Source organism: Aquila chrysaetos, chromosome 2, assembly GCF_900496995.4.
Source record: "Aquila chrysaetos chrysaetos chromosome 2, bAquChr1.4, whole genome shotgun sequence".
Classification (NCBI taxonomy): domain Eukaryota; kingdom Metazoa; phylum Chordata; class Aves; order Accipitriformes; family Accipitridae; genus Aquila; species Aquila chrysaetos.
This window is the reverse complement of record NC_044005.1, coordinates 5,953,888-5,978,054: the sequence shown is the minus strand read 5'-3', so window position 1 is coordinate 5,978,054 and position 24,167 is coordinate 5,953,888. Positions and strand designations below refer to the sequence as shown.

Here is a 24,167-nt window from a genome sequence, read left to right as displayed (position 1 = left end):
TGAAACAGCATCTTGTCATGGACTCTTCATTAGCACCGAGTATGAAGTCCAGGCAGGCACAGAGTGATGAGTAGCAGTTGGGTATCACCTCCTCCCTGGAGCCGGGCTTCTCCTGCACAATTTTCCTTAAGTTATTGAAGGTATCAGTGGACACTACAGGTGTATAATGGGGCAGCACACCTGGGCAGGGCACATCCTCTGGTGGAAATGGTGCAATTCTGCTGAAGTTACTGGAGTTTCCCCACGTAGGGAAAGGCTGAGTTTGGTCTGTTGTCCCACATTTCGTGTTCCTTCCTGGAGCAGGAGTAAGATCGGGTTCAATTTCTGTCACAAATACATGCTCAGAGCAGCTTTCTGAGCAGCAGGATTCTTTCCTCTTTGGTCCTATATTTATTTGACAATTTGTTTCTCCTTGCAAACATTCGTTAAAAGATTTTCTGCATGTTCTGCCTTCAAGAATAGGTAATACAGTCCGAGTGGATGCTGATGGGGGTAGGGAAAGGAGAATATATTTGTTTTTCCTTAACACTAGACACTTTGATACTTAAAATAATGACCACCTAAAGAGCACTTGTTTCTGAATAAGATCAAATTACTGTGATTTAATATTCGTACTGTATTAGCTTCTAGAACATCACATCCAGATGGAGGTGTTACAGTAGGGGCTATTAAAATATGTAGGAAGAGGCTCTGACACAAGCAACTCACAACGGAAACAGAAAAGACCTACTAAATATTATGTATTATACCCTTAATATTCCCATGGTAAGGATGGGAAATGGAATAACAGAGATTAATTTACTTGCCTGTGGTTATACAAGAAGTCAATTGCAAGGCTATTGAACCAGCATCAGGAACCTTAAGTCCCCATTTGGTGTTTTATCACAAGAGCATTGAATCACAGTGGGAATCGATGTTCCGTTCTTGATGCAAGAGGAATGTGGGATCAGAATTTTTCTGTTAGCAAATAAAAGCATGTGCATTTTCCTTTTGCGACTAACACTGGACAGTGCTCATGTTCCTAAGTATTTGCATGAAAATGAGTCTCTGAGATAATCAGATTTTATTTCTAGCATCTAATTGATGCTCAGGGCTTTGTGGTTTAATTACTAGAATAATTGTTTGCTGAAAACAGAGTTCAATATCTTTTTTTTTTTTCCTTTAAAGGTCAACTCCATCATTTTCATTTCCAACCATTTAGTACTTTATTGATCTTTATGTCACTTCATGAAGAGTGGTGCATCTTGCCAACCAAAATAAAGGCCAAAACCTGAAAGAAGAAAAATACATTATTTTTCTTGAATACAAAAATGGAAAATACCCTATTTCAGCCTTGCTTGTTGCAGGCAAAACCTTCATACAGAGTGCCCAGGAAAAATGATTCTGAAAATTACATTTGCTCTTTATGGAAGGAAAAAAGCAAACCAAGAATCTTTTCTGAACCTGATTAATATCAGACATAAACTGAAGTACAGGAAGAAATTTTGCAGTTTAGCTGCTGATTCTTTAAAGTAGATAAGGATGCGGGCTCTGTCAGGAGGGCAGGAAAGTCTATGTGGCTTGCATTTAGAGAGGGCTGAATGAGTGGGTTGAGTAGCTGCATGAAGAAATGCCCTCTCCTCTCTGTAGAAGGGAAGATCACGTGGCTTCAGCTGGAGATTTGGAAGGTATTTAGTCAAATAACAGCGACCGTTGTTTTGCTGCCATGCTGCAGCAAAAATGAGATGCTGTTAGAACAGAGGGATGCGTGAGGCATTCTCCATCTGCAGCCTCTCCGGCTTTTTCACTCCCCCCATCACAGTGACTTGACATTTAGTTTTAATTTGCAAAAATGTATCTGTCTTCCCCAGATTATGTGAAAGGGTGCTGGGATATGGAGCGGAAAATAGGCTTGTTGAAAAATGGGCATTAAAAGGTAGCATGGGACCGATTTCCATTTCGTGTTCTTTTTCTACAAGTATACAGGGTCAAATCCTACAGTCGTAGCTCAGGCAAAACCACCGGCGATTTCAGGGGGACTTGGTGCCAGAAAGAGCTAAAAGATTGGCTTAATGTAAGTACAAAGATCCTTGAACCATTCTGCAGCTTGGCTCCCGGTGTCGGTGGCATCAGATGGCACAGCTTCCCCACCGCCGCAGAGCGGCTCCGCGCCGTTATTTATCGCGGTTTGTTTTCTCTAGTCCCCGAGATGACTTGGGCAGATTGCAAACACAACGCAGAGCCCGCTGACGGTAGGAAGAATTTATGTTCTAAGGCCACGTCCTCAGCTGCTGTAAATCAGGAAACGGCGAACTAAGGATCTCAACGTACCTTAAAGCTTTTTAAAAAATCTATCGTTAAGGTTGACATGCGCTTACGGTGGAAGGGTAATGCTTCCCCCATAAGGCATTGCCCTGTAAATCTGCACATGTGTGTGGCTTGCCTGGCAATAACAGCCATGCCAAACATTAAATCTGTTGGATTTCTATTCTGTCATATTCTAGTTCTTGATATCTTTACCAAATTTTAACCGTTTGGACCGAACTTTTTCCATGGTGCTTGCCCCACACTTTTAAAGAAAATTTTAGCTAAAGGAGTTCACCTGCTCCAGTGTAGGAAGAGAGGGGAAAAATAAACCATCAATACTTTTTTTACTGGAGACCTCTGAGAAAAAAATAATGGGCAATTAGAAGTGGTATCCTGCCTAACATGCAAAATGGAGTGTTTCTTCACTCATGAGTCTTGACTTTGCAGCTTTAATAACCTTTTAAAGACAGCTTTTTTGTGCTGTTTATTTACCTACCACTGTCCAAATATTACTACATAAAAGCAGCAATAGAAGAGCCATGTGTCCTATGAAAGAAAGCCTTCATGGGCTTCTTCAGTGCTTTTCTCAGGGCACTAATATATCTCTTCCAGAGTTTGTGCTAATCCCTGCACTCTGAATTCTTGTAAAATTTTACCGTACAGATGTTTTACTCTGCCACCCAGCTGAAGTCAGTCTGTGGCTCCCCCTCCCGCAGCCCAAATCACACTGGGCTGGGATGGACTTGTGCAAGTGCCCTCATTGCTTACTGCAAGGACCAGGTGAACGGTATTAATCTGGACTCCCGTAACGCAGAGAATGGATTAAAAATCTCCAAAGAGCAACAAGATGAACCCAAAACTGCTGTGAAAGCAGTACCCCGCTTTGTGCGTGCTGCTTCCCTTGGAGAGGAGCTGAAGAAGAAATGCAGCGTGAAGACCTTCTGGCAGGCTTGGAAGCCCTTGAGACCCAAATCAGGGTTTGCTGTCTGTCGTGTCTCTGCCAAGGGAACGCAGGCGTTGGAGTTTTGAATGGAGGTTTTCACCGTTGCCTATGAGGCCGCGCTGTATTTGCTTTTAGCCTCAGGATATTAGATCTTGCAGTCATGGCACATTTATGTTGTAGAGCGGCCATTGCATTTTAGGTCTTTTTAGGCGTTTTTAAGGTATTTCTCTTTCTCTCCTTGGTTCAGTAAGACTAATGGTATGGAGGCTGGACTACAGAGGGAGGGACAGAAGATAGTGTCGCAGTCAGAGCAGGAATTAGGCAGCTTCTGTATGCAATAAATCACAATACGTGTCAATAGTAGTATTGTGTGTGCTCCATTCCAGGTCCTCCGGCTTCACCGCCTTCGTGCTTCCTCCTTCACCCTCTCCCATCTTGTCTCTATGCTTTGCACTTCTCCCAAGTGAAACTTTCTGTTTGAAAACATCCAGGCAATTTGGTGCAGGAGCCTCCCTGCTAAGTGAGGCACCAGAGCTGCTGAGGTGTCTGTATTCAGCAGGAGAGAAGGACTTCAGAGGAAAAATAAGTCCGTGTGTTGCTGTAGGAGCTGTGCCAGGGCAGAGCGGTGGAGACCCTGCTCCAGCGTGTGCTCTGGCGGAGGCGTTGCCATTTCCATAAGCAAAGTTTGCATTTCTTCTCCCAGAGTGCATGCAGCTTTTGGACGCAGTGCGATACAGTAAATGTTTAATCGTACAACAGATTGTGACAGCCAATTCACTGCAACGTCCTGCTGATGCCTTTTACTCTTAGGATAGCGAGAGGTTTTCTACCTTGGCTCTGTTTTAACATCTTGCGCCTGTCTGGGATCACTTAGGGAGAAACAAATAGTTTGTCTATGCCGACAAGTGTTTCCAAGGCACCGCAGAAGAACTGCGTTTACAGAGAAATGCAAAGGCAGAAGGGCAGTGCCTTTGCCAGCCTCAGCAGGTGGCTACTTGGTGCGGGCAGATCAAAGTGGAAAATGGCTTAAAAAGTGCAAGGGAAAAGGAAAAGGAGAAACCTGACTTAATGCCATGGGGAAGGCAGTGTCAAAAGGATTGGTAAGGTCAGGGAAGGAGTTTGGAAGCCCATTTAACGTCTGTTTTCTGGGTGAGCGTGGCGAGTTGTCCTCCACATCTGCCTTTCTCTCTGAAGAGTTTTGGGTAGGTCATGGCAGGCAGCAGTGTGCAGCCAGGCTTGGGTTGTAGCTGGGCAGACAGGGAAAAGGTTGTAGTCGGTACAGTTAATAAACCAGACAGTTGCATGCTAACTATTAAAGTTCACTTTGTTAATTCAAAGTTCACCCAACAAAATTTTTTTTCTAAAAACTAAATGGTAATTGTCAGTTTGACGTTTGTTTGATTATCCAGCTGTTCAAGTCTTCTTGAGTTGGGCATGGGGGGAAATGCATTCATCAAAATTCCCATCAAGTAGTTTTTCTTCTGGTATTAAAAATATGCTGCCTTCTAACCAAATGCTATTTTCTGTATTACTTATTTGTTCTAGTAAGTAAATTGGCAATCGTGTTTTTTAAGGAAAAGGAGCTGATGCAGCCTTGTGCCATTAACTTGTCAGAGCTGAGCAGATGAAGCACAGAGCATTTCTGCAAAGTTGTTCTTACTAGTCTCGTTTAAAGGAAAGTCTCACCTGCAAAAGAAATGGATGAAATCTGTAATGTAATAGGGCAGATTGCTTGGAGTATATAGACTGATTTAAAGTAATTGATCTTTTCTTTATTTTTTACACTTTAACCAGCTCTCCTTTGCTGGAATGAGGAATACAGCTTGGAAATTGCACATATAAGTGAGGGAAGAGGCAAACGAACTATAGCAAATGGCTTGCTCTAATGTACATAATGGAGATTGAACAGGTGCTTTGGAGGACAGTAACGTCCCATTTTCTCACTGCAGAGGCTTACACAGGTAGCTGCTCTGGCAGCGGGGTCTCTAGCAAAGTCTAAACATCAAGGACGAAGTTTACGCCTCCTGACTACCACCGGTTGTCAGCCCCAACCAGAAGCAACGGCAGACCCCAGCCATCTCGTGTCGGGGAACGGGAAGAGCAGGGTAGCGGGCGGGCATGGAAGACGCTGTGCCGAGCTGCATCAGCTGCAAGGTGCAGTTACGTTTCACTGTACCGTGACCTACACAAAGCCTCACGTACAATTTCCACGCTCTCGCAAATATGCCAAGCTGGCCTTTTCTTGCCTTACAACAGCCGTAGCCGTTGGTGGGACGAAGACCTTGTCCTGGCCAGAGGAAGGCAGAGCAAACCCAACATCCACGGCAGGCACCGCCAGTGCTTAAAAAGAGCTGCTCTGCTTGCTCCTTGGCTCCATCCACCTGCGTCTTGTCCGACGCACAGATCGCTCGCGGTGGGAACTGTCATCTGCTGCAGTGGGGGCTTTGTCCTCAAACAGCTTCTCTGGTTCCTGAGATAGGGAGGTCTCTGATTTCAGACAGACGTGAAAGCAATTAACGGTAGCTGTTAGATCAAAATCTTTTCATGCCCTAAGCATATTGGGGTGACTGATATTTTCTGATTTCACAGAATGAAGCTTGGTGCAGCTCTCAGCCTATTGCATTTAAGGAATTGCAGATGTACTGGTCAGCTCAGGTTACCTGAGCTCCAGGTTAGTTCTTAACCATAAAACCATCCTTCAGTCCTTTTCTCTGCCCTTTGGAGAGTGTATAGGAGCTTGGGTGCCACATTTTCACCACTGGTCTCGTGGTCGTGGTGGGGAATTATTAAAAGAGAAGATGCTGGATGTATCTTCATCAGTATCAAGATGAAGTTCTGGAATGAAGATGTAAATGCTGGATTTGGAAATACAGCGAGATGCACTGGGCGGATAATGTGCCGGTTTTGCCATGGAAAAACACAATTGCTTTAGACGATGATTAAAAAAAGGAATATGATTAAAAAAAGCTGGTAAGATGAAATTAAAGTGACAAGATAAAGCAGCAGGGCATCCAAGAGGGGAAGGGCAAGACAAAACTGATGGCAGGAGGGCATGAATTATTGATTGAAATCTCCACCAGAAGGTAAAGTCTTTGCATTTTCTTGTCTGGGAAGGGAGAGAATGAATGAGAAGTGAACAGAATTATTAAGCAGCTTTATCATTGCATTGGAGTGGATAATTAGGCAATTAGGATTACTAAAAGTTGGCAAAGCATGAAGCCCAGAGGACTTGACTTGTGCTCCTGATTTCAGAGGGGGGTGGTGAGGGAAGCGGGGAAAAGCCTTTGGCGAGAGATTTGATGGTGCGTTATGGTGAGTCTTAAAGGCACCCCATACCCTGCAGCTTCCAGAACAAAAGGGGGTTCGAGAGACCTGGCTAATAAGAAAGAACTTATTTGAAGATGGACAGTCCTCAGAACAGCAACAAGAAGTGAGATCATGAGTGAAGGCCACCGGTAAGGGTTCAGGGAAGGAGAGCACAGCAAGTTGGACTCGATGATCCTTATGGGTCCCTCCCAACTTGAGACACTCTATATTCTGTGATTCTAATAATGGTACATGTGGGCCCACTTTTTTCCGTGGTGGAGATGCACAGTAGCCATGGGAATTACTGTGTAGTAAATGTTTTGTGTGCTTTTTCCAGATCTTTGCCCTCAGTTAACATCCCTTCTCCTTTCAGGTGAGTTGTTTGTAGCGAGACTTTGCAGGGCCATAAGCTGAGGATGCTGCGAGATCCCTGAGCAGAGCACCAAGAGGTCAGACTCTTCCCTAGGAGGAAAGTGTCAGACTGTGGTTTAGACTTGCAGTGAATATGGTCTGTCATGCTACATTAATTTAATTTTCTTTGGTCAGAAGCAGCAAATACTGGATTTTTCCCTGACAGAAATCATGCAAACGCTTCGTTGTCAGAGGATCATTCCAGCTGAACTTGGAAGCAGCTTCCAAACCTCTTCCTCTTTGATTCCCCATTGTAAATGATATCTGATCACCCCCTCTGTAAAGAGGAGCTCCTCAAAACCCAATTGAGCAGCTTGGGTAAGCTTGGGTAAGCTCACTGAATCTATTCTTGTAGGGGGTGCAAAGCTGTAGAACACAGCGGAGAGGGTTGGGAACACAAGAGCCATCTCCCAGGAGGATTAGTTTGGATTTATAGCATTGAAGAGTTCAGTGGTGAAAGGAGATGTTGGGCCATCCAGTGCCATGTACCACAGACCCTCAGATGTCACCTATTGCCCATCTCCTGAGCCTTCAGCCTGCATCTGGCAAAACCTGAACTTTCAGAAAGGTTTCGCTCATGGGACTTTTTGACTGTCCCTTTGGACCAGGTTCTTCCAAGGAAGAGCCAGGCAGGCACCACAGGCTGCTGCTTACCTCTGCAAATTAGCCTAATTTCTTTAGTCGGCATCGTGGCTTCTTAATAGCTGGCTGCACATTTTGAAGGGGAAAGCTGGGTAAAAATGGCTAAAAATAGCACGGTGCATCTGTAACTGTCTAAACTCATCCTGGGCTGCTCTGACGCCAATGCCAGACAGCCGTGCTCCTCCTTCGTGCTCCTGACCTGCTTAATCTTAAGCTATATGTTATTTAAAATTAATTTGCAGTGATGCAGACATTATATAAATCACTGAGGAAATGTCAGATTATGTATGTAATTTTCAGAAGTGCTCATCTAACTTAGCTTCCCATGAAACCAAGGGATCAAAATTAAGCCGAGGCTGAGCGTTTGCACTAGTCACCGTCCTTAAAATGCCATGGAAGACAAGCCAGCACTGCAGCCACTTGTTAGTGATTTCACACCCAGAGACTGTTGTCATTTGTTCAGGACATTCAGTGATCAGGGAAGGAAAAAAAAGGGGATGATGAAAAATACATGGACTAGAGTATTCGTTACTAATTATTTCCTTGGCCTTATTGGCAAGTCACCTAGTGTTCTCGGAGAGTGTTACACTTTTATGAGAAGATGCCATCCACAATGTTCCTCTTCCAAGACCAAGTTCAGAATATTAATTATGGATAACGATGCATAATTAGAGTGTGAAGTCCAGAATTAATTGACGGTAGCTATTTAGCATAGATATCAATTCCAACTTGAAAAAGTGCTTTATCTCCTACCCACACCCCGTAGTGTCCACATATGGGTGAATAATTGGAGCAGTAAGCGCTCAGTTTTAATGACAGAGTGGCTTGTCATTTCCTCAAAGGTGTTAAAACAGTTTTGTGCATTAGTGACATTAAAAGTGTTTGTAAATCACGGTAATCCAGCGCTCCTTGACTTGTCATGGCCCCAGCCTGACAGAGCCGGGGGGTCCGGGACCATGGCTGCGGCTGCTCCGCACTCTCCACTCCTGCCCAGGAGAGCTGGACCCGCGGCTGCTGCACGTCGGTGCAGTCCTGCCAGGACGTTGAAGGGCCAGCCAGGTTTTTGACCTCCTGCTGCCTTAACCTCCTGAATTTGGGACCATTATTTTCCTCTAGCACAGGTCAGAGGCTGTCAGCCAGCCAGCCAGCTTGCGACTGCGTTAGAGCATCTCTCGGAGAGGTGCCCAGTCTGGGAGAAATCACGTTGTGGTGTTTTTCCCGTGGCTTGGGTTGATTCACGAAGGCATCTGACGTGCTCTACGTGGCTGAAAACAAGGTTGGTTTTAATAATAAGCAATTGTATAAATAGCAAATAAAGATTTGTACTATAGAGTCGGTGGGTCCCAATGGACATGCTGCTGTTGTTTTGTGGAGCAGGAGGGAACGAAGTCAGAATTTGTGTCCATTGAAAATAGGTAGTAGAATATTATTAGATCAGTCCCTGCCTCTGACTTGTCAGAAATACTCCAGAGTTCATTGCTGCTTTAGACACCGTTGTTCAGCTGCAAGAAAGTGGGTCGACTATTGACGAGATCACCGATCCCATATAATTATTGTGAAAGACATGTAAAAATAGGCTTTGTGCTTAGCTTGAGTTAGGGCCAACTGAGCATCATAGCGTGTTTATCAGGCTGTGTGCACGCACTGTGTGTACACGTGTAGCTGTCTGGATGTGCACGGAGGACATCAGTCCAAAGCCCCAAAATGTGCACTGTGGTTTTGAAGCTGTGGCTGTTACTGTGTGGCTGTGAGTCACTGTCACCACTCCTCTTGGCAGCCTGGAGTAAAACACGATAGCATCGTTAAACGTGAGAGTCATGAGAAGGCTGGGATAAAACACGATAGCATCGTTAAACATGAGAGTCATGAGAAGGTTCTTTGGCAAGAATTTTGGGATGAATTCCTTTGGTTTGCAATATTTGTGTTTTTAAGCAGAATCTTCCCAGTGTTCGGTCTCTCCCGTGCCTGTCAGCAAGGCAGCAGCACAGGGGCTGTCCTTGCAAGTCTAAGTGACGTTTACACCCAGTGTTTGTTTTAGTGTTACATCTAGAAACCCAGCTGAGAAACCTAGCCCAGGGGAACATGCGTTTCCTTCCTCTCTGGTATTCCACTGGGAGTGACATTCAAGGCATGCAGGCTTGGACTGGCAGAGGACGATGACGATGGCACCTTCATAAATTGAGTTTACTACAGCTTAGTCCATGCAGGTCAGGACTAATGGTGGGAAGAGTTGATAAAAGAAGACCTCTTGTCCTCTTCTAGTGCTGTGGGCGTCTGTCTCCTGGATAACTCATTTTTTTCCTTAGCTACCTGTCAGAGATAAGTGAGTTTGCGTGTACGCTCCTGTGCCTGTTTCACACTTTTTCACTTCTTGGTAATTTGGGATCCATCTGTTTGGAAAGTGTTATGTTACTAATAGTTAAAAAGGCATTATTCAAATCACTTTGAACTTGTTAAAATAATGCAGTTTAATTCGGTGATGCTGATGTCTGGGCTGAGTTTTACTACTTCCTAGCTGCTGTGCTTCTCTGTATTGTATCTGACACATAAAACTGTCATTTACTGATGGCCCTACTGCTGCACCCTCCCCACTCGCAATAAGGCTCTCATTTCAGAAGGATGGTTACGCTGAGTGCTATACGTGCGTGTGCAGACTAATACTGCTAATGCAATCTTTGAAGGGAGCTTCTATAAGAAAGTAGGCTTGGAAATAGGGTCTCCCTCCATAAACGGTGTGTTACATTTGGGATTTAATGCATCCTGGGAGAACTATCCCTCAGAAGGACAACGGTGCATCCAAGAGTCCCTCTGTGCCTGTAGCATTGTCCTCCTGGAGGAATGGGGATCCTTGACTAGGGCTTAAAACACAGTTGCCAAACCCTGAAAAAAGCAACATTTAACTGTTCACATGCCTCTTACCTATGAGCAGGAATTTGTTAAAAAATTAGCAGATCTCTCAAAGGCAGAGCATTTTCTCTTCGGTGCAATGCAGACAAATCCAGTCACCTGTGGAGTTAATGAGTCGTGCACCCACTGCAAAGCGCTTGCAGTTCTTTGAGATTAGCCGAATATTTCATCCCAAAGTACAGGCCATTAAAGACTTTTAATTCTCGGGTATCATATTTCATAGGACTTATATTGACTGTTAGGAAATGAAAGTCTCTGTGACGGCAGTATAAATTTACTCGGTTTAGTAATTTAGCACCTCCAGTGCTATCCCAGTCCTCTGGTGACTTCCCAGAGCAGGCAGTAGCTGCTTCCAGAAAAGCAGGGGAATAAAAGACAGGGAATAATACTTTTTTAGGCATCATTACAGGCTATGCCAAATAGAGGGAAGAATATCTATGTGGAGGAGGCCAGTGGAAGGGGATAGCCATGCTGTAATGTTTTCTCCTTGTCAGACATCCCAGTGTGTGTATGAGAAGCGCTGGTTAAAACCCCACAACCTGAAATACTGTTTTTCGTCTTCCTTTTTTAATTGCTCTGAAGATGTGAATTGCACAGGCGAAAGAGAGCTTCTTGCCTGCCAACTCACTTGAAGAGTTTCTGGTGTTGATCTGCTGGATTTGCTCTTTTTCATGAAAGAGAAGAGAGGAAATCTAATGAAAAGTGTTATCAGCTTGTCAAGTTAATTAGTGTCTATTTTAATACTACCATTATCCTTCATTACTAATTAATATAACATAAGTAACATGATTACAGCTTTTTTGTCTTATTTTTCAGTGAGAAGCTGGATGGAGAAGCTGAAAGATAAGGTAGGAGGCTCAGTATTTCAACTACTTTAAAAGCAAAAACATTTTTACTTGCAGGACTAAATAAACTCTTGTCAGTGCAGTTCTTTATCTCTACAAAGACAATTGAGAAAGGGCTTAAAATTGTCTCTGGGAGGCAAATGAACCAGATGCTGCTGTTGTATATAGTGGTGTAAATCCACAGTACATCCCTGATGAGTAGTAACTAAGAGCAGTAGGAGGGTCAGAGGTATTTGATAGACTTCTCTGCACTAGAAAATGACCTGCTCTTCAGACTACCTGAGTTACTTTTTTTATTGCCCTCTAACTTACCTCCACCCCTTTTCTCTAAGTCCTAAGCTTGGTTCTGGATCCAAATCAAGAGGATCTGGTGATCCTCACTGGTGAGAGGCTGTGTGCCCTGCCGGCACGTCTGGACAAGAGCTTTCGTGCCTCTACGTGCAAGAAGAGCTGCAAATTCCTGGAAAGAAAAAGAGCAAACACAGGAAGACTGAAAAGATAACAGACCCTGATCTTTTCTCCCTAGCGTTACAGGGTGGTGGTACATGGAATGAAGAGTTGTGCCAGCCACAGGCAGTGATGGTTTCTTAGGGTCTGCTGCCCTAGAGCAAATATTAACTTTTTGAAATGGTTGTGAAGCCTTCCAAATGTTGTGTTCATGATGGCAAAGCCATGAAGCTAGAAATGAGGTGACAGTAGTGTTTTAAGACAAGAACAATTTGTGACCCAACAGGGCTTGGAAATTCTTGAACAGGATCAGAGTCAATAGACAAAAAAACCACCACAAGGAATAATGACTCAACAGGAAACTCCAGCCCGTGAAAATACATCTCTAAGCTTAAGCAGATTGTCACCCAATGAGCCCAGCCTTCCCATGTGATCCCCACCAAATTTCGGCAGCACCTTACCGTCGAGTCTGAACAGAGAGATGGGGTCTGGGTATCTGTTTTCCAGGACTGGGGAGTGGAAGGGTTTAAGGTGGGCTCCTGCCCAGCCCGTGTTGAGTTGCTTTTCTGCCTACAATAGGAAGGAGGCATGTCTAGTACGATCTATGCTCATAGCAGAGCACCCTGGCCTGGGATTCAGCCAGAGCGAACGCTGAAAGGACAGAGAATGGTTTTCCCGATGAAGGTAAAAAGCAGACACCAAGACTGGTTGAGTGCCTGGAGTGAATGTAACATGCATGGGTCACCTGCTCATGCCAGACCTACCCCAGCCAGCACAACGCAAGCTCAGGGACATCAGGTATCTTCTCACTGAGGCCGTAGCTTTCACTTCTTTCCTCTTGGCACTTTGTTGGCTACCTCTGTCCTTCCCCGTTGCGGAGCGGGGGGCCATGTTCCAGTCTCCAGCAGAGTTGTTCTGTAGAGTCTGGACCTCTTGCAGGTAGCTGTTGGACTGCACGGCAGTGCCCAGCACACCCGTTGGTATAACTGAGGGTCTGCTGGTGTCCACTTAAAAGAGAGACTCGGCCCTGAGCCATCTCCCTCCTCTGGGGAACGGCAGATGTGTGGAGGCAGATCTTTCACCTTGTTCACGGTTTCCCTTAGAAAAGCCCAACAAAAAACACTCCCCCACCCCAACCAAATGCTGGTGTAGCAAAATCACTTGCAAATAAACCTGCTCACCCCAATTCCTCCTCTTCCTTGTTGAGTTTATCAGCATCAGTCATATGCGCCCCTGCCATGTGCTCTTGGCAGAGCCCTGTCCCCTCTATTTTACAATCCCTCCATCCAGAAGAGGATCCTGGCACATGATGGCCCCATCCCTGAGAGATGTGTCCTGCTGTGTCCCTCAGGGCTGCTTTGCTGGGAGAGGGAAGGCTGTGGGGAGCATGGGACCGGGAGCACGGGTCAGTGACAGATTTATGTCCGCTTTCCTGCAAACACTGTGCAAATGTTGCATTTGGTGTGCCGAATAACAGACACGAGGTTCCTCTGAAGTCCTCTGTTGCTGTTACCTCAAAGTCCGGTGGAGCCGGAAAGGTCATGGTCATGGATTATGTGTATTAAGAGCATCCCTAGGATCTGTAAAGAAGCTGCATCTTACCCACGGGCAAGGGGTAAAAAAGTGGCTTCGGAGCTGCCTGTGAAATGGGGTAGCCTGTCAGGCAAGCGCAGAAGCTCTCATGAGTTGGGCTGTGTGACACAGAAGGGCTGCGAGAACAGGTCCTGGATCCGCTTCACATTGCAGACTTTTGGGGTAGAAATCGTCGGTCCAGCTGTTAGGGGAAGCCTGTAAAAGGGCATGGGCTGGCCAGGCGTGATAAAGGCTCACGGACGGGCTAGAGAGTTCGCTGTGTTAAACCCAGTGATTTCTGATACGGAAACTCAGCTGGGCAGCAGCTAAAAAGCCATTTCCAGTCTCCCCTCGCCACCCACGCCAGCAGCAAAGTTCCAGAAATAGAAAACCCCACGCTGCGCTAATTAGGTCACCCAATTAAGGCACCTTAATTGCCTCGTGGAGATACAGTCTCTTAGCTGTGTTCTTACTAACCTCCTTTTTTGGGAACAGGGGTGCAGGCATGCAGCCCCCCTCCGAGCACGTGTGCTGAGCGGGGCCGGGTTTTCTGGGAGGGCGTTCAGGGAACCTGCCCAACGCAGCTGAACATCCCTTCAGCCTTGGGATCCAGGCACAAAGGTGTTACTATTTAAAGCACTGAACAGCATCTGGAGCGGTTTGGGAGAGCAAAACAGCCCTTGTTAGCATCGTATCTGCCCTAGATGAAAGCAGTTATTTTTATTCTCCAAGTAAGTGTATGAAGCCAGGGCAGTGTGCACTGAATAGCTTTCCCCCCGCCCCGGACTCAGTGGATCATGGCAGAAAAGCAATTACGGTGTAAGCATGTGTTGTTAAGCTGTGTTGCAATTTGGGAATGCAGATGAAGATGAGCAGTTGTAAGCAACGGACTGAGGCTTGCTAAGAGCTGTCTGATAGTCCTCCGAATTGCACATGTGTCCCTTGGCAGGTGTAAAATCTATTTTGGGGGGTGTAGATGGCAAAGGGTAAAGCTGTAGTGCCACAGCAGAGGACTCTGTTGCTGCAGAGTGAAGAAAGGCAGCGCTAATGAGGGAGGGAGCCAGGCTGTACCTGCCTCCCTTACTCCATTGAGTCCCCCAGCCCGAATTAGGTAAGGGTGCTGAAGAGGATGCTGAAGCAATCTGACACTTTAAAACCTAAGTTAATTTTAATTTAAAACAGTAAAATATAAAATAACAAGCACTCGGGAATATTTTCCAAAGGATTTGAAATGTTTAAATGTGTAATTTTGAATTAGTCATGCTATCTATATTATTTTTTAATGGGCAATGCAAACATACGGATCACAGCAATTGAATTAGAGCTGATTTACGTTTGCTGTGCTTCCCTTAAGGACAGCGGAAGGTGTCCGTGCCCTCCCTCTACGTCATTGTCCTGCTCATGCAAGCGACCCCTTCCCATGCAAAGCGAAAGCGTTTGGTTCAAAGATTTTGAGTACGAAGCCGAGGAGGCTGAGGCTGGGCTGGACAGGGAGAGGGCAAACTGCTGCTTCTTCCTGCAAAAAGTGAGCACAGCCTGGCTTTGCATTTCAGCTCCTTCGGAGACCCAGCTGCAGGTGTCGGGAGCAGCTTCTGCCATCCCCGTGCTGAGATATGACATTAGCGTCCCAGGGCATTTGCTTCCCCATGCAACGTGTCTCTGTTTGGGGAGCATGGGAGCAGCGTAATACTCTTTACTGGAGGCGTATTTAGCAGTTTGGCCACGGTGAAGACACGCTCCAGCAATCGGAGCTGGCCAGGTTGGGTCCCTTTCCCATCCACCTCCCACGACGGAGGTCAGCGTCCCTGCTCCGCAACACGGCCGTTCTCCGAAAACAGCTCCTCGCCCCTTCTGCCCGCTCCCCGGCTGGTGCCTGCCCTCTCGCCTGGTGGGTCTTTCTTACGCACCGGCTCTTCTGCCTGCGCTGCGCTCTCCTCTGCCTGCTCCTGCCGCCCCCGGGGCTGCGGTGAGGGCTGCGGGCAGCGGGATGCCGAGGCACTCGTCACCGTACCACTCCGCACCGCGCTGCTAGTCCGGATGCGTGCCGAAAAGCATAATGGCAGCTTTTGACTGTCCGGATTGAGCTCTGTTGAACGTGGCCAGACATACACCCGTGTCTTGATTTATGCTGGCAGCTCCTGGGGAGCTCGGAGCAGCACTCAGCCTACTCTACCCAGCATGTAGTGAAGCTGTTTGGGTGTTCACAGGTCTTCGTTGTGGCTCAGGATTGCCTGCCCTTGGCAGTTGAGGTTTTCCTTTACACGTGCACCTGTATTAAGAGACATTCCATCCCAGCACTTGTAACTGCACCAAAATCGCTCCCTCTCCTAAAGGCGGGCAAACACTGCAATGTCTCAGCTATCATAAGGGAATATATGTTAGCAAAAGCTGATGGTGAATGAGCTGTGGTGCTTACCAGCTTGGTCCTGGAGTGGGGCTGGTTGGGGGCTTGCTTAGGAATCCTGGAAGCAGGGCTCATCCTATGCAGGTGGGTGATAGGGACTCAAATACAATAAACTTTGATGACAGCAGCGTAGGGGTATATTGCAGTCCTAGACTGGTGCAAAACGACTCTGAAAGGATGGTCTTGTGAGTGCTGCTCTGCTTCTCTCTTTTCTGCATAGGCAGGATACATGTCGGGGATGCTGGTTCCTGTAGGAGTCGGAATAGCTGGAGCTCTCTTTATCCTAGGAGCACTCTACAGCATTAAGATTATGAATCGCCGAAGGAGAAACGGCTCAAAGAGACATAAAAGAAAGGTACGACAACCGCAAAGGAAAACCCCAATCCCACCCACTCTCATTTTGGCTGTAGAGAGAGTGCAGCCTGGTTATGGTTATGGTTTGTCTGGGTTGAAGCGCCTGGGACCTCTCAGTTAGAGTACGGGGGGGATCCAAATGTTCTTCGTTTCCTTTTTGCATGTGGAGCTCTTCCATGTTTCTTTTCTTCCCCTAGCAGAGGGAATTTAACAGCATGCAAGACCGAGTCATGCTCTTAGCTGACAGCTCCGAAGATGAATTTTGAATCGAACTGCAGTGCCCTTGTGATAGCCCGTGACTTTTAAAAGGAGGGAGGGGGAGAAAAAGAACAAGCGACTTTCTGCTGCATCGCTGCTCTCCGCCGCCCCGAGCCACCGAGCAGTGGTCGGTACCACCCCGGCGAAACGGCATGCTATGCTCTACGTGTACCGCGCAGTGATGTTTGTTTTGATACAGTAGTGAGATTTCACATTTGCACCCGGCGCCTCATTCAGATCCACAGCGCGTCTTGTTACAGCTGGAGCTGATCCATATGGATGATTATTTTCCTATTACCCTGGTGTACTGTTTTGGTCCTGGCTGGCAGTAATCTAATCATAACAATAGCTCTCACCTAACCCGGGAATGGAAATCTTTACTGTGAATGACTTCTGTCCAGTTTGTTAATTTTAAATGTTACATTACCTGAGCTAGAGTTCATTAGTGCTAAGATTAGCTGCTCTGCTTAATTAATGGGTTATTCACTTGAACTGTATCCCTTGCCACCTGAGAAGTGCCCATGTACAGTGTTGTTGATACAGTTTGAAGCACATTTCTGCACTCGGTTCCCCGACTCTCGCCCCTTCTTTCTTCCTTCAGCTCTGCTCCACGCTTCTGGGAGACACACAGGAATGGCCTCAACACTCGATTCACAACAAAAATCCTAGTCCATTTTCAACCAGCACTGTCTGTTACAGCACAATAAATACCAGCGCTCACCTACTGACGGATAGTCTTGCATGGATCTCTTAGCTTTTGTTCAGTGTGCAAGTAGGTAAGAGAAGAGGCAGGTCAGAGGTTTCTTCGGCTTCTGCCTCCTGTTTGAAGGACACTAGTTATTGGTTCATCTCTTTCACAAGGCTGCATTCGCACAGAGATGAAAGCGGAGCATCTGTCTCCTTTAGCCTCTGGAAATAATTGCGTTTTCAGCCCCTGAAAGCTGAAATCCCTTTGGGGGATCTGGGTGGGTCTTCTCTCCAGACCACCAAATGCTGAAAGGCACCAAAGGTTGCGGAGCGGGTGACTGTCAGTGTCGAGGGATTCGTGGCTGATAGTCGGAAAGCAGCGGCAGCCACAGCTGGAGAGATGTCTGCTATGGGGAGGTGAAATGGTCACACTGGGAACCCTTGGCCATGGGGGAAAAGGTGAAGCTGTAGGACAAATGGCTGCAGAAGGTTGTGGAGGTGAAGCCCAGGGTGGCAGGGGGTGAGGGCAAGCCGCCGCGCTGCCAGCACCGCGTTGCACAGGGAGACAGCCAGTGTCTGAGATGTTACGGGAACCGAGCAGGGGAAACTAATGTCGCTTTGCACAGAAATGCTGTCAAAATAGCTAGAAAAAGGGCTGCGTTACTTTATCTCTGCTTCCGGTCGTGAAATTACTTCAATCTGACATTTATGCAAAACATCCGTGTTTCTGAGGTGGGAAACGCTGTTCTGTGGGGAATCATCCTTCGTACAAGGAACAGCGACTGTTGCCGGAGGAGACCTGATTAGAGAAACAAGGCCAGAGCACACATCTACTGAGATTAAATCCCACTGAGCCTTCGAAGAAGTGGAAGGGAGGAGAGTTTGGGGGGGGGGGGTGCAGATGCAAGATTTCATTCCTTGTAAAGGTGAAAAGATGCCGATGATAGTAAGCAAATGTCTCGTGGGTACGTGGGTGGGTTTGCAAGGTAGAGGTGACATTTGGAAGAACCTCCTGAAGGAGAGTCCTCTCTTGAGAGGGTCGGGGCCTCCTCTGGACATTAAGTCATCAGATGTGATATTCAGTTCTAAACAAGCAGTGCTCTTCAAACCCAGGTACTTTCCTCTAGGCCTTACCCACACACCTACTGAGTCAACTGGAGAAGGACAGGCGGGACAACCTGGTTTCAAAATGCTGCTACTGATGCTAGTCTTCCAGTCGAAGAGCTGTGCATGGTCCCTCGCACATCCATCCCGCTGAGCGCCTGGGAAGCAGGTTGGGGGAGACACAGTAAAACCTGGTCCATCAACATGTTGGGGAGTCTTCACACCCTAATGCCTCTAGGACAGGCTTTCCCAGCCGGGGCTCCACAATGCTTGCATCTCTCCCTTTTCGTTCCTGAAACTTTGACCAGAAGAATTTTGCCTTGTTAAAAGCAGCCTCACATCTTTAACAGGCACTGACTGGCAGCCCGCTGTTAAGTCCAGGTGCCCCTACCCAAAATTAAAACCTCTTTCTTCTGTAATAAGTGATCAATCCAAGCTAAGAAGAAGTTTTCCTTCCAGACTGATCTCTCCCTATTTCTTTCTCGTTCCTAAGTCTCTTGGAGCTTGGAGGTGGTCAGGAGGTGTTAACGGTCCAGTTGAGCTTTGCTGGCTGTCCTGCAGTTTTGGGAATCTGGAAATGTCCCTTGGGCTCTTTGATGATTTGTTCCTGGCAAGGCGTGAAGGGGGTCGCAATGTGGAATGACATCTCCTCCATTCCAGTTTGGTGGAGATCATCTCCAGAAAGGCTTGTCTTTTAGGTACAGTGCCAGGTAGGCTGGAAACAAGACTACATAGGCAGCTGCAAGATGTTCTTCATGTGCTTTACCTCCGTCCAGCCAGGGAGGCATGAAGAATAAGCAGTGACAAAGGGCATTGGCCTCTCTGCAAGAGGGACTCTGTCTTGGAGCAGAAAGGATGGTAGCTGGGCTGGCCGAGTCCTCTGCACGCAACTGTAGCCAGAAAGAGAGACCCGAAATAACACTGGAAAAGAGGAGCTGCCAGCGATACTGCAGAACAGAGCAGATGTACCAGCAAGACCCAAGCAGCTGGAGATCAGCGGGGTTTTGTGCAATAACAGTCTGTGAAGGACAGTCTCCTCTTGCTTTCCTGTTAATGGTACCGTGCCTGCGCAGTGTGTGATAACAGCACGAGTTGCATTAAGTAACTGATAAAGCGCAGAGCTCCTGGGCCAGCCAGGAGGAGGAGGGATGGCTGAGCGAGGCTGCTGGTCTGAGTGTAGGTATCCCAGCTCTGGCAGCACAGGAGGAGCTTTATGGATGTGTCGTCTATTTGATGGATTGGGAAGGCTGGCGGGGAGGTGCCGTGGCCTTTTGTTGTGCTAATAAATCCACAGTTTGGGAAATACTGACTTTCTGCAGTGGCAATCAGCTTCACTGTCTCTCTTCTTCTCCCTCCCCAACATACCGAAGTTAAGAAATTAAAGGCAACACTGCCAGTCAGAATGACAAAGGTGGTGTTTTAGTGCATTGGCTGGGTGCCCTGGTGTCCTGAAGAACCAGGCTTCACTTGGTGAGGACATGGCATGGGTTTCCAGCTAGGATGCTGGAAATCAGTGGTGCCACAACTGGGGCTGACAAATTGTTGCAAATATCGGAGCGGTTATATGACAAGTGTGGTGGGACAAACTGGGCAAGCAGGAGAGTTGTAGCCAAAATGGAGGTCCAGCTGCGCGCACAGTTCAGTGTTGGCTCTCTGGTCTGTGTTGGAGCCAGACTTATGGGCTAGAAGGCTGCCCAAAAATTTTGCTTCTGGTCCATCTTCACTCCCAGGCTTGTCTCTGGCTCTGAACACCATCAGCCGAGGTGCCTTGGTTGGGAGCTGCTCGTTGGCAGAAGACTACTGTTGGCCAACTTTCTCAGCTGCTCAGCAGTGTAGAGACATCCCAGCTGATGTCCATTGGGAGTGGAGGTGTTTGTTGGATAGTTTTTTTTGGTCAGGTGCCTGCCCCAGAGCCTGGAGGCTCCTTGTGTCTTCAGCTTAGCTATTCTTAACGTGGAGGCAAGATGGACAGTCAAAACGAGCCTTGTGTGCCGGTGAAGCTTGTAGGAGCCTTTGGAGCACAGACAGGGTTTTCTGTGGTGCCCCTGACATCAGTGTAATTGCTGGAGGTCCTTAAAGCACAAGCGTCATTCAGCTTCTTCCCTTCTCACCCAAGACCAGTAGACTTTGGATTGAGCTCTTAAAAATATTCTCTATACAGCTCCTGGAGTTTGATTCATTTGCTTGAAATTATCAGATTGCAGGCAGGGAGGGGAGGAGCGTTTCAGGTGGGAGCTGAAGCCTCCAGTCTCTTAACGCTCTACTGATTTAATCTATACCTCTGCATTGCCAAACAAGCAGATTCTTTTGAAAGAGACAGGACAAGGAAAGCGGCTGAGAAGTACCCTCCTTGTCCTGCGTGCTAGGTGAACCACAAGCCCCTGAATATAGAGGTGGGTCATAACACTGCTAACGCAGCTGTGGCCCCATGCAAAGGCACGGCTGAGACGGTGACTTTGCTGCAGCAATAATAATCTCTTGACTTGGCACAAGATGCGTCGCTCACCTCTGTTTTGGGTTTTCCTGATAGCACAAGCCAGAATTTATTGTAGGCATCACACAACCGCTTTGGCATCTACAGCCCCATTTCCAATGGGAGGAACCAGCCTGCCTGACGTGCAGCTCTTGCCCTGATGAAATGCACCTGCACTATACAGCTGCTGATTTTTAAAGGTGTCTCTAATGCCAGATGTTCACCTAGGTGAGGTTTCTCTGGACTGCACTGCTTCCATAGAGTGATATTAGCAGTCCTCGTGCTTTCTTGTGGTTTTCTATTTCGGACAAGAACAACTCCTCATACTGTAACTATGGAATGTAGCACTTTGTTAAATTAAAACATTGGAAATAAAAAGCTGTCCATCATATCTGACTTCAAGCGCCTCGTCTCCCTGATCTGTAGTTCATGGCATTCAATGTCTCTCAGGTAAAGCTGTGAAGTGATTGCTTGGAAGACTTGAGTGTTGCATTTCTTTCTCCATGCTGCATGGCCGGTGCAAGGACCCAGGCTGGGCTTGCGGAGGCGATACAAGCAGCGGGGAGCCTCAGCCTGGGACTTTTGGGGTGAGATTTACCTGGAGGTGGGTGTCAGCCGTAGGCTGTGGTTAGTAACACCCTTAATTCCCTCAGCTGGGTTTCCAGTAGCTGTAATGAACTCCAGCACCGACATGTTTACACCATTGATCTTTACATGTAGCCAGGCGCCTCTTTGTGCATACCTGGACATTTGCTCTTCCCAGTTTGCACCGTGAGCAAGGGTCTGTGCACACATCTTTCAAGACCCCCCGCACTGGTGACCTTTGAGTCTCGGATGTAGGTGTTGCAAATGTTTCATAAAAGAGCAGCCTTACTGCAGGTGAATATTATCGCACACACCTGATGGACCTGCGATCCAGGCAGAAGAATCGGGAAGACTTTACAGTGAGTCAGAGGTGCACGGACTGGGTTTATAATTGCCTTCCCAGTCCTGTTTGCAGATGTCCTTGCATGCATTGTGTTATTGCATGCAAGTACATGGGCTGGCTTCGCATCTTTTTTGCCGTGTTGTGTATAGGTGGAGGTCCCAGGGTGGGAATGTGAGCCAGCGGGGCACACAGCCAGCCTGTGGCGGTGGCTGCCTGCCCCTCTCCACTCTTCCTCTCCTAATAAAAGCCAGCAAGAACTATTTGTCCAAGTGTGTGTATTTTCTTTAATGAAAAACGGCTCGTTCAAAACAAGAAATTCCCAGGGAAATAGCCATTTGGGGATTGCATGAACACATTCTTTGCTAATTGGTAGTTGCCAAAAACAATCTGTATATTCATGAAGCTGTTTGCTGCATTGCTGACTTTTTCCAATGGAAAAACAAAACCTGCTGAAAGAAGATAAACAATGACAATGGTTTTTTTCCATAGGTTTATTTCCTAAGGAAATTACTCTCTCTGATCACCCTGCCTCATTGTGAGCCTCTGTCCATCAGGCGGTCTCCTCCTAATGTCCCTGACTCTGCCAGCCAAGCCATGGGTCTGTGAAAACAGGGGAGAGGAGAGAGACCGTATTAAAACCCCCACAAGAAAAGCATGTGTGGAGTCCTGAGGCTGCAGAAAACCCACGTAAGCAAAGAAGGTTATATGTGCCCTGATGCAGGGGACGAGCTGGATGTCCCAGACACCCGTCGGGGTTGCTGCCCTGCGTGGGCTCCCTGGGGCTGAGCAAAGCACGAGATCAGTCTGGCAGAGGACTCGGCATAATACAATTACGAGCAGGCCATCGACCGTGAGGCACCGATCCATGCAGAGCAGCCCAGATAGCCCGGCTTGGGGTTGTTTTCATCAATGTGTTTTGGAAGGACAAACCAAAAGGCATTTCTTGCTTGCTTTGGTGGTGAAGCCACCCGTGGGTCATCGTTGCTGCTGTGCCTGAGCCCACCAGGGTCTGTGCTTGGGTTGAGGACCTGGACCCAGGCACAAAAATCTCCTTTACTTTGGGGCAAGTCTCATCCTTCACCTGTGCAACCCCCAGTGCATATGGGGGTTATAAGTGCTTTAAGGTTGGACCTCAATGGGCAAAAATTTAGCGCACGTAATGTTGACTCTCAGCTTACTCAAGGCTTGCAGCAACACACAGAGTGGTTTTCCCTTTTTTTTTCCCCAACAGTGATGATCTCCCAAGGGCTCAGGAGAAGGACAGCCCTCACCTGCAAGGAAAGGGTTTGGGTCTCAGCCAGCAGTGGGAGTCAGCAGAGATGATGGTGGCATTGCCCAGCAGAAATGTTTCCACCAGTGAGTTCCCTCTTAATGGTAACCGCTGGGCCCTTTGTGCTCCACTGTATTGACCAAATGCCTATATGTGAGCGCACTACATTATTAACATGCATATATGCTAAGATATATGCACACATAGAAGTTTAACCAGTGGGTTATATATACCCCAAACTGCATGATATTTGGAACACAAATTTTCCACCCGCCAGGCACAGTGTTTTTTTCTGATTTACTCTAAGTTTCTTCAAATTCTGTCTTTTCTCAGTCTGGTTTCCTGCAGATTTACCCCATGCCTAACACAAGGCTTATTGCCTGCAGAAATTTGCTGAAAGAGACACAAAAGGGATCCAAAACAGGCACTGGCTGAAATTTGCAATTAGAGGAGAAGAGAAGGTGCTGGGGAGGGAAGGGGAGGTTGTGACTGGCTCTCGACGGGGCCCTGGGGGCAAAGCTTCCAAAGCAGACCCCAAAGGTAGGACGGTAAACATTGCAAATCTCTTCCCAGAGCAGTGGAAATGTGCCACGCTCTCTTTTCTGTCCAGCAAAAGCCATCTTAGCATCCGGATGGTGGGGAAAATCTCCCCAGGCTCCTTGTAGAAATAGGCTGATTTCCAGTCCTGGTGTTTCTGCTTTTACCATCAATGCAGTAAAGTTCAACGCGGAAAAACCTCTTTGGCAAATCAGCCACGACAGCTAAGCTGCACCTGCCTGCGTTACGCGTAGGATGCTTCAGCGCTGCCTTCAGCCTTCCCGCACGGAGCTGTGAGGCTTCCCCGCAGCGTCGAGCCGGGCTCCTGCCTGGAGGGGAGGGGGCCAGCAGCGTGGGGGTGGGAGGTGGGGGAGTTCGGCATGGCTCACGGGGGGGCTCCTCCTTGGTGGGGACCGGCCCTGGGAGAGACAAGGTGTGAGACCAGCTCCACGTCTTGCCGGGAGTTGGTGGACACAGCCGTAGCCTTTGGCTGACGCCTACAATTTCATTCCTGGGCTGAAAGGCCACGTTCAGCAAAGCGATGTCCAGGCAGGAATATTCACGGGTAGGTCCATACCGTGTGTTGGCAAGTGCATTTTGGCCAAATCCGTGCCCAGATGAAATGACTCTGACACTAAAAGGTTGCCAGAGACCTCTGGAACTGCTGGCATTGCCCAGCTGCTCGTGCAGCTTCAATACAGGGGTCAGTGGAGAGACACAGATGGAGGCGAACAGCAGCTTTTCAGTGTCCCTTCCCAAAAATATCCCCAGAAGGGTCCTGGGTCTTGCCCAT

The 24,167-nt window shown here is 47.5% G+C and overlaps 1 protein-coding gene across 5 annotated transcripts in view; it reads left to right on the top strand.

Annotated features, from left to right (window-relative positions):
- Positions 1-21,035, top strand: part of ARMH4 (armadillo like helical domain containing 4) — a 72,703-nt gene extending 51,668 nt beyond the window's left edge. For 3 of the 5 annotated variants that reach the window (XM_041120792.1, XM_041120782.1, XM_030003417.2), the window contains 4 exons: positions 11,312-11,343; positions 12,367-12,471; positions 15,984-16,118; positions 16,315-21,035. In XM_041120792.1, the coding sequence (XP_040976726.1) occupies positions 11,312-11,343; positions 12,367-12,471; positions 15,984-16,118; positions 16,315-16,383 (341 nt within the window). In that variant the 3' untranslated portion in view covers positions 16,384-21,035. The remainder of the gene's footprint in view (positions 1-11,311; positions 11,344-12,366; positions 12,472-15,983; positions 16,119-16,314) is intronic. The other 2 variants (XM_041120798.1, XM_041120806.1) reach the window with 2 other exon arrangements.
- The last annotated feature ends 3,132 nt before the right edge of the window (positions 21,036-24,167 follow it).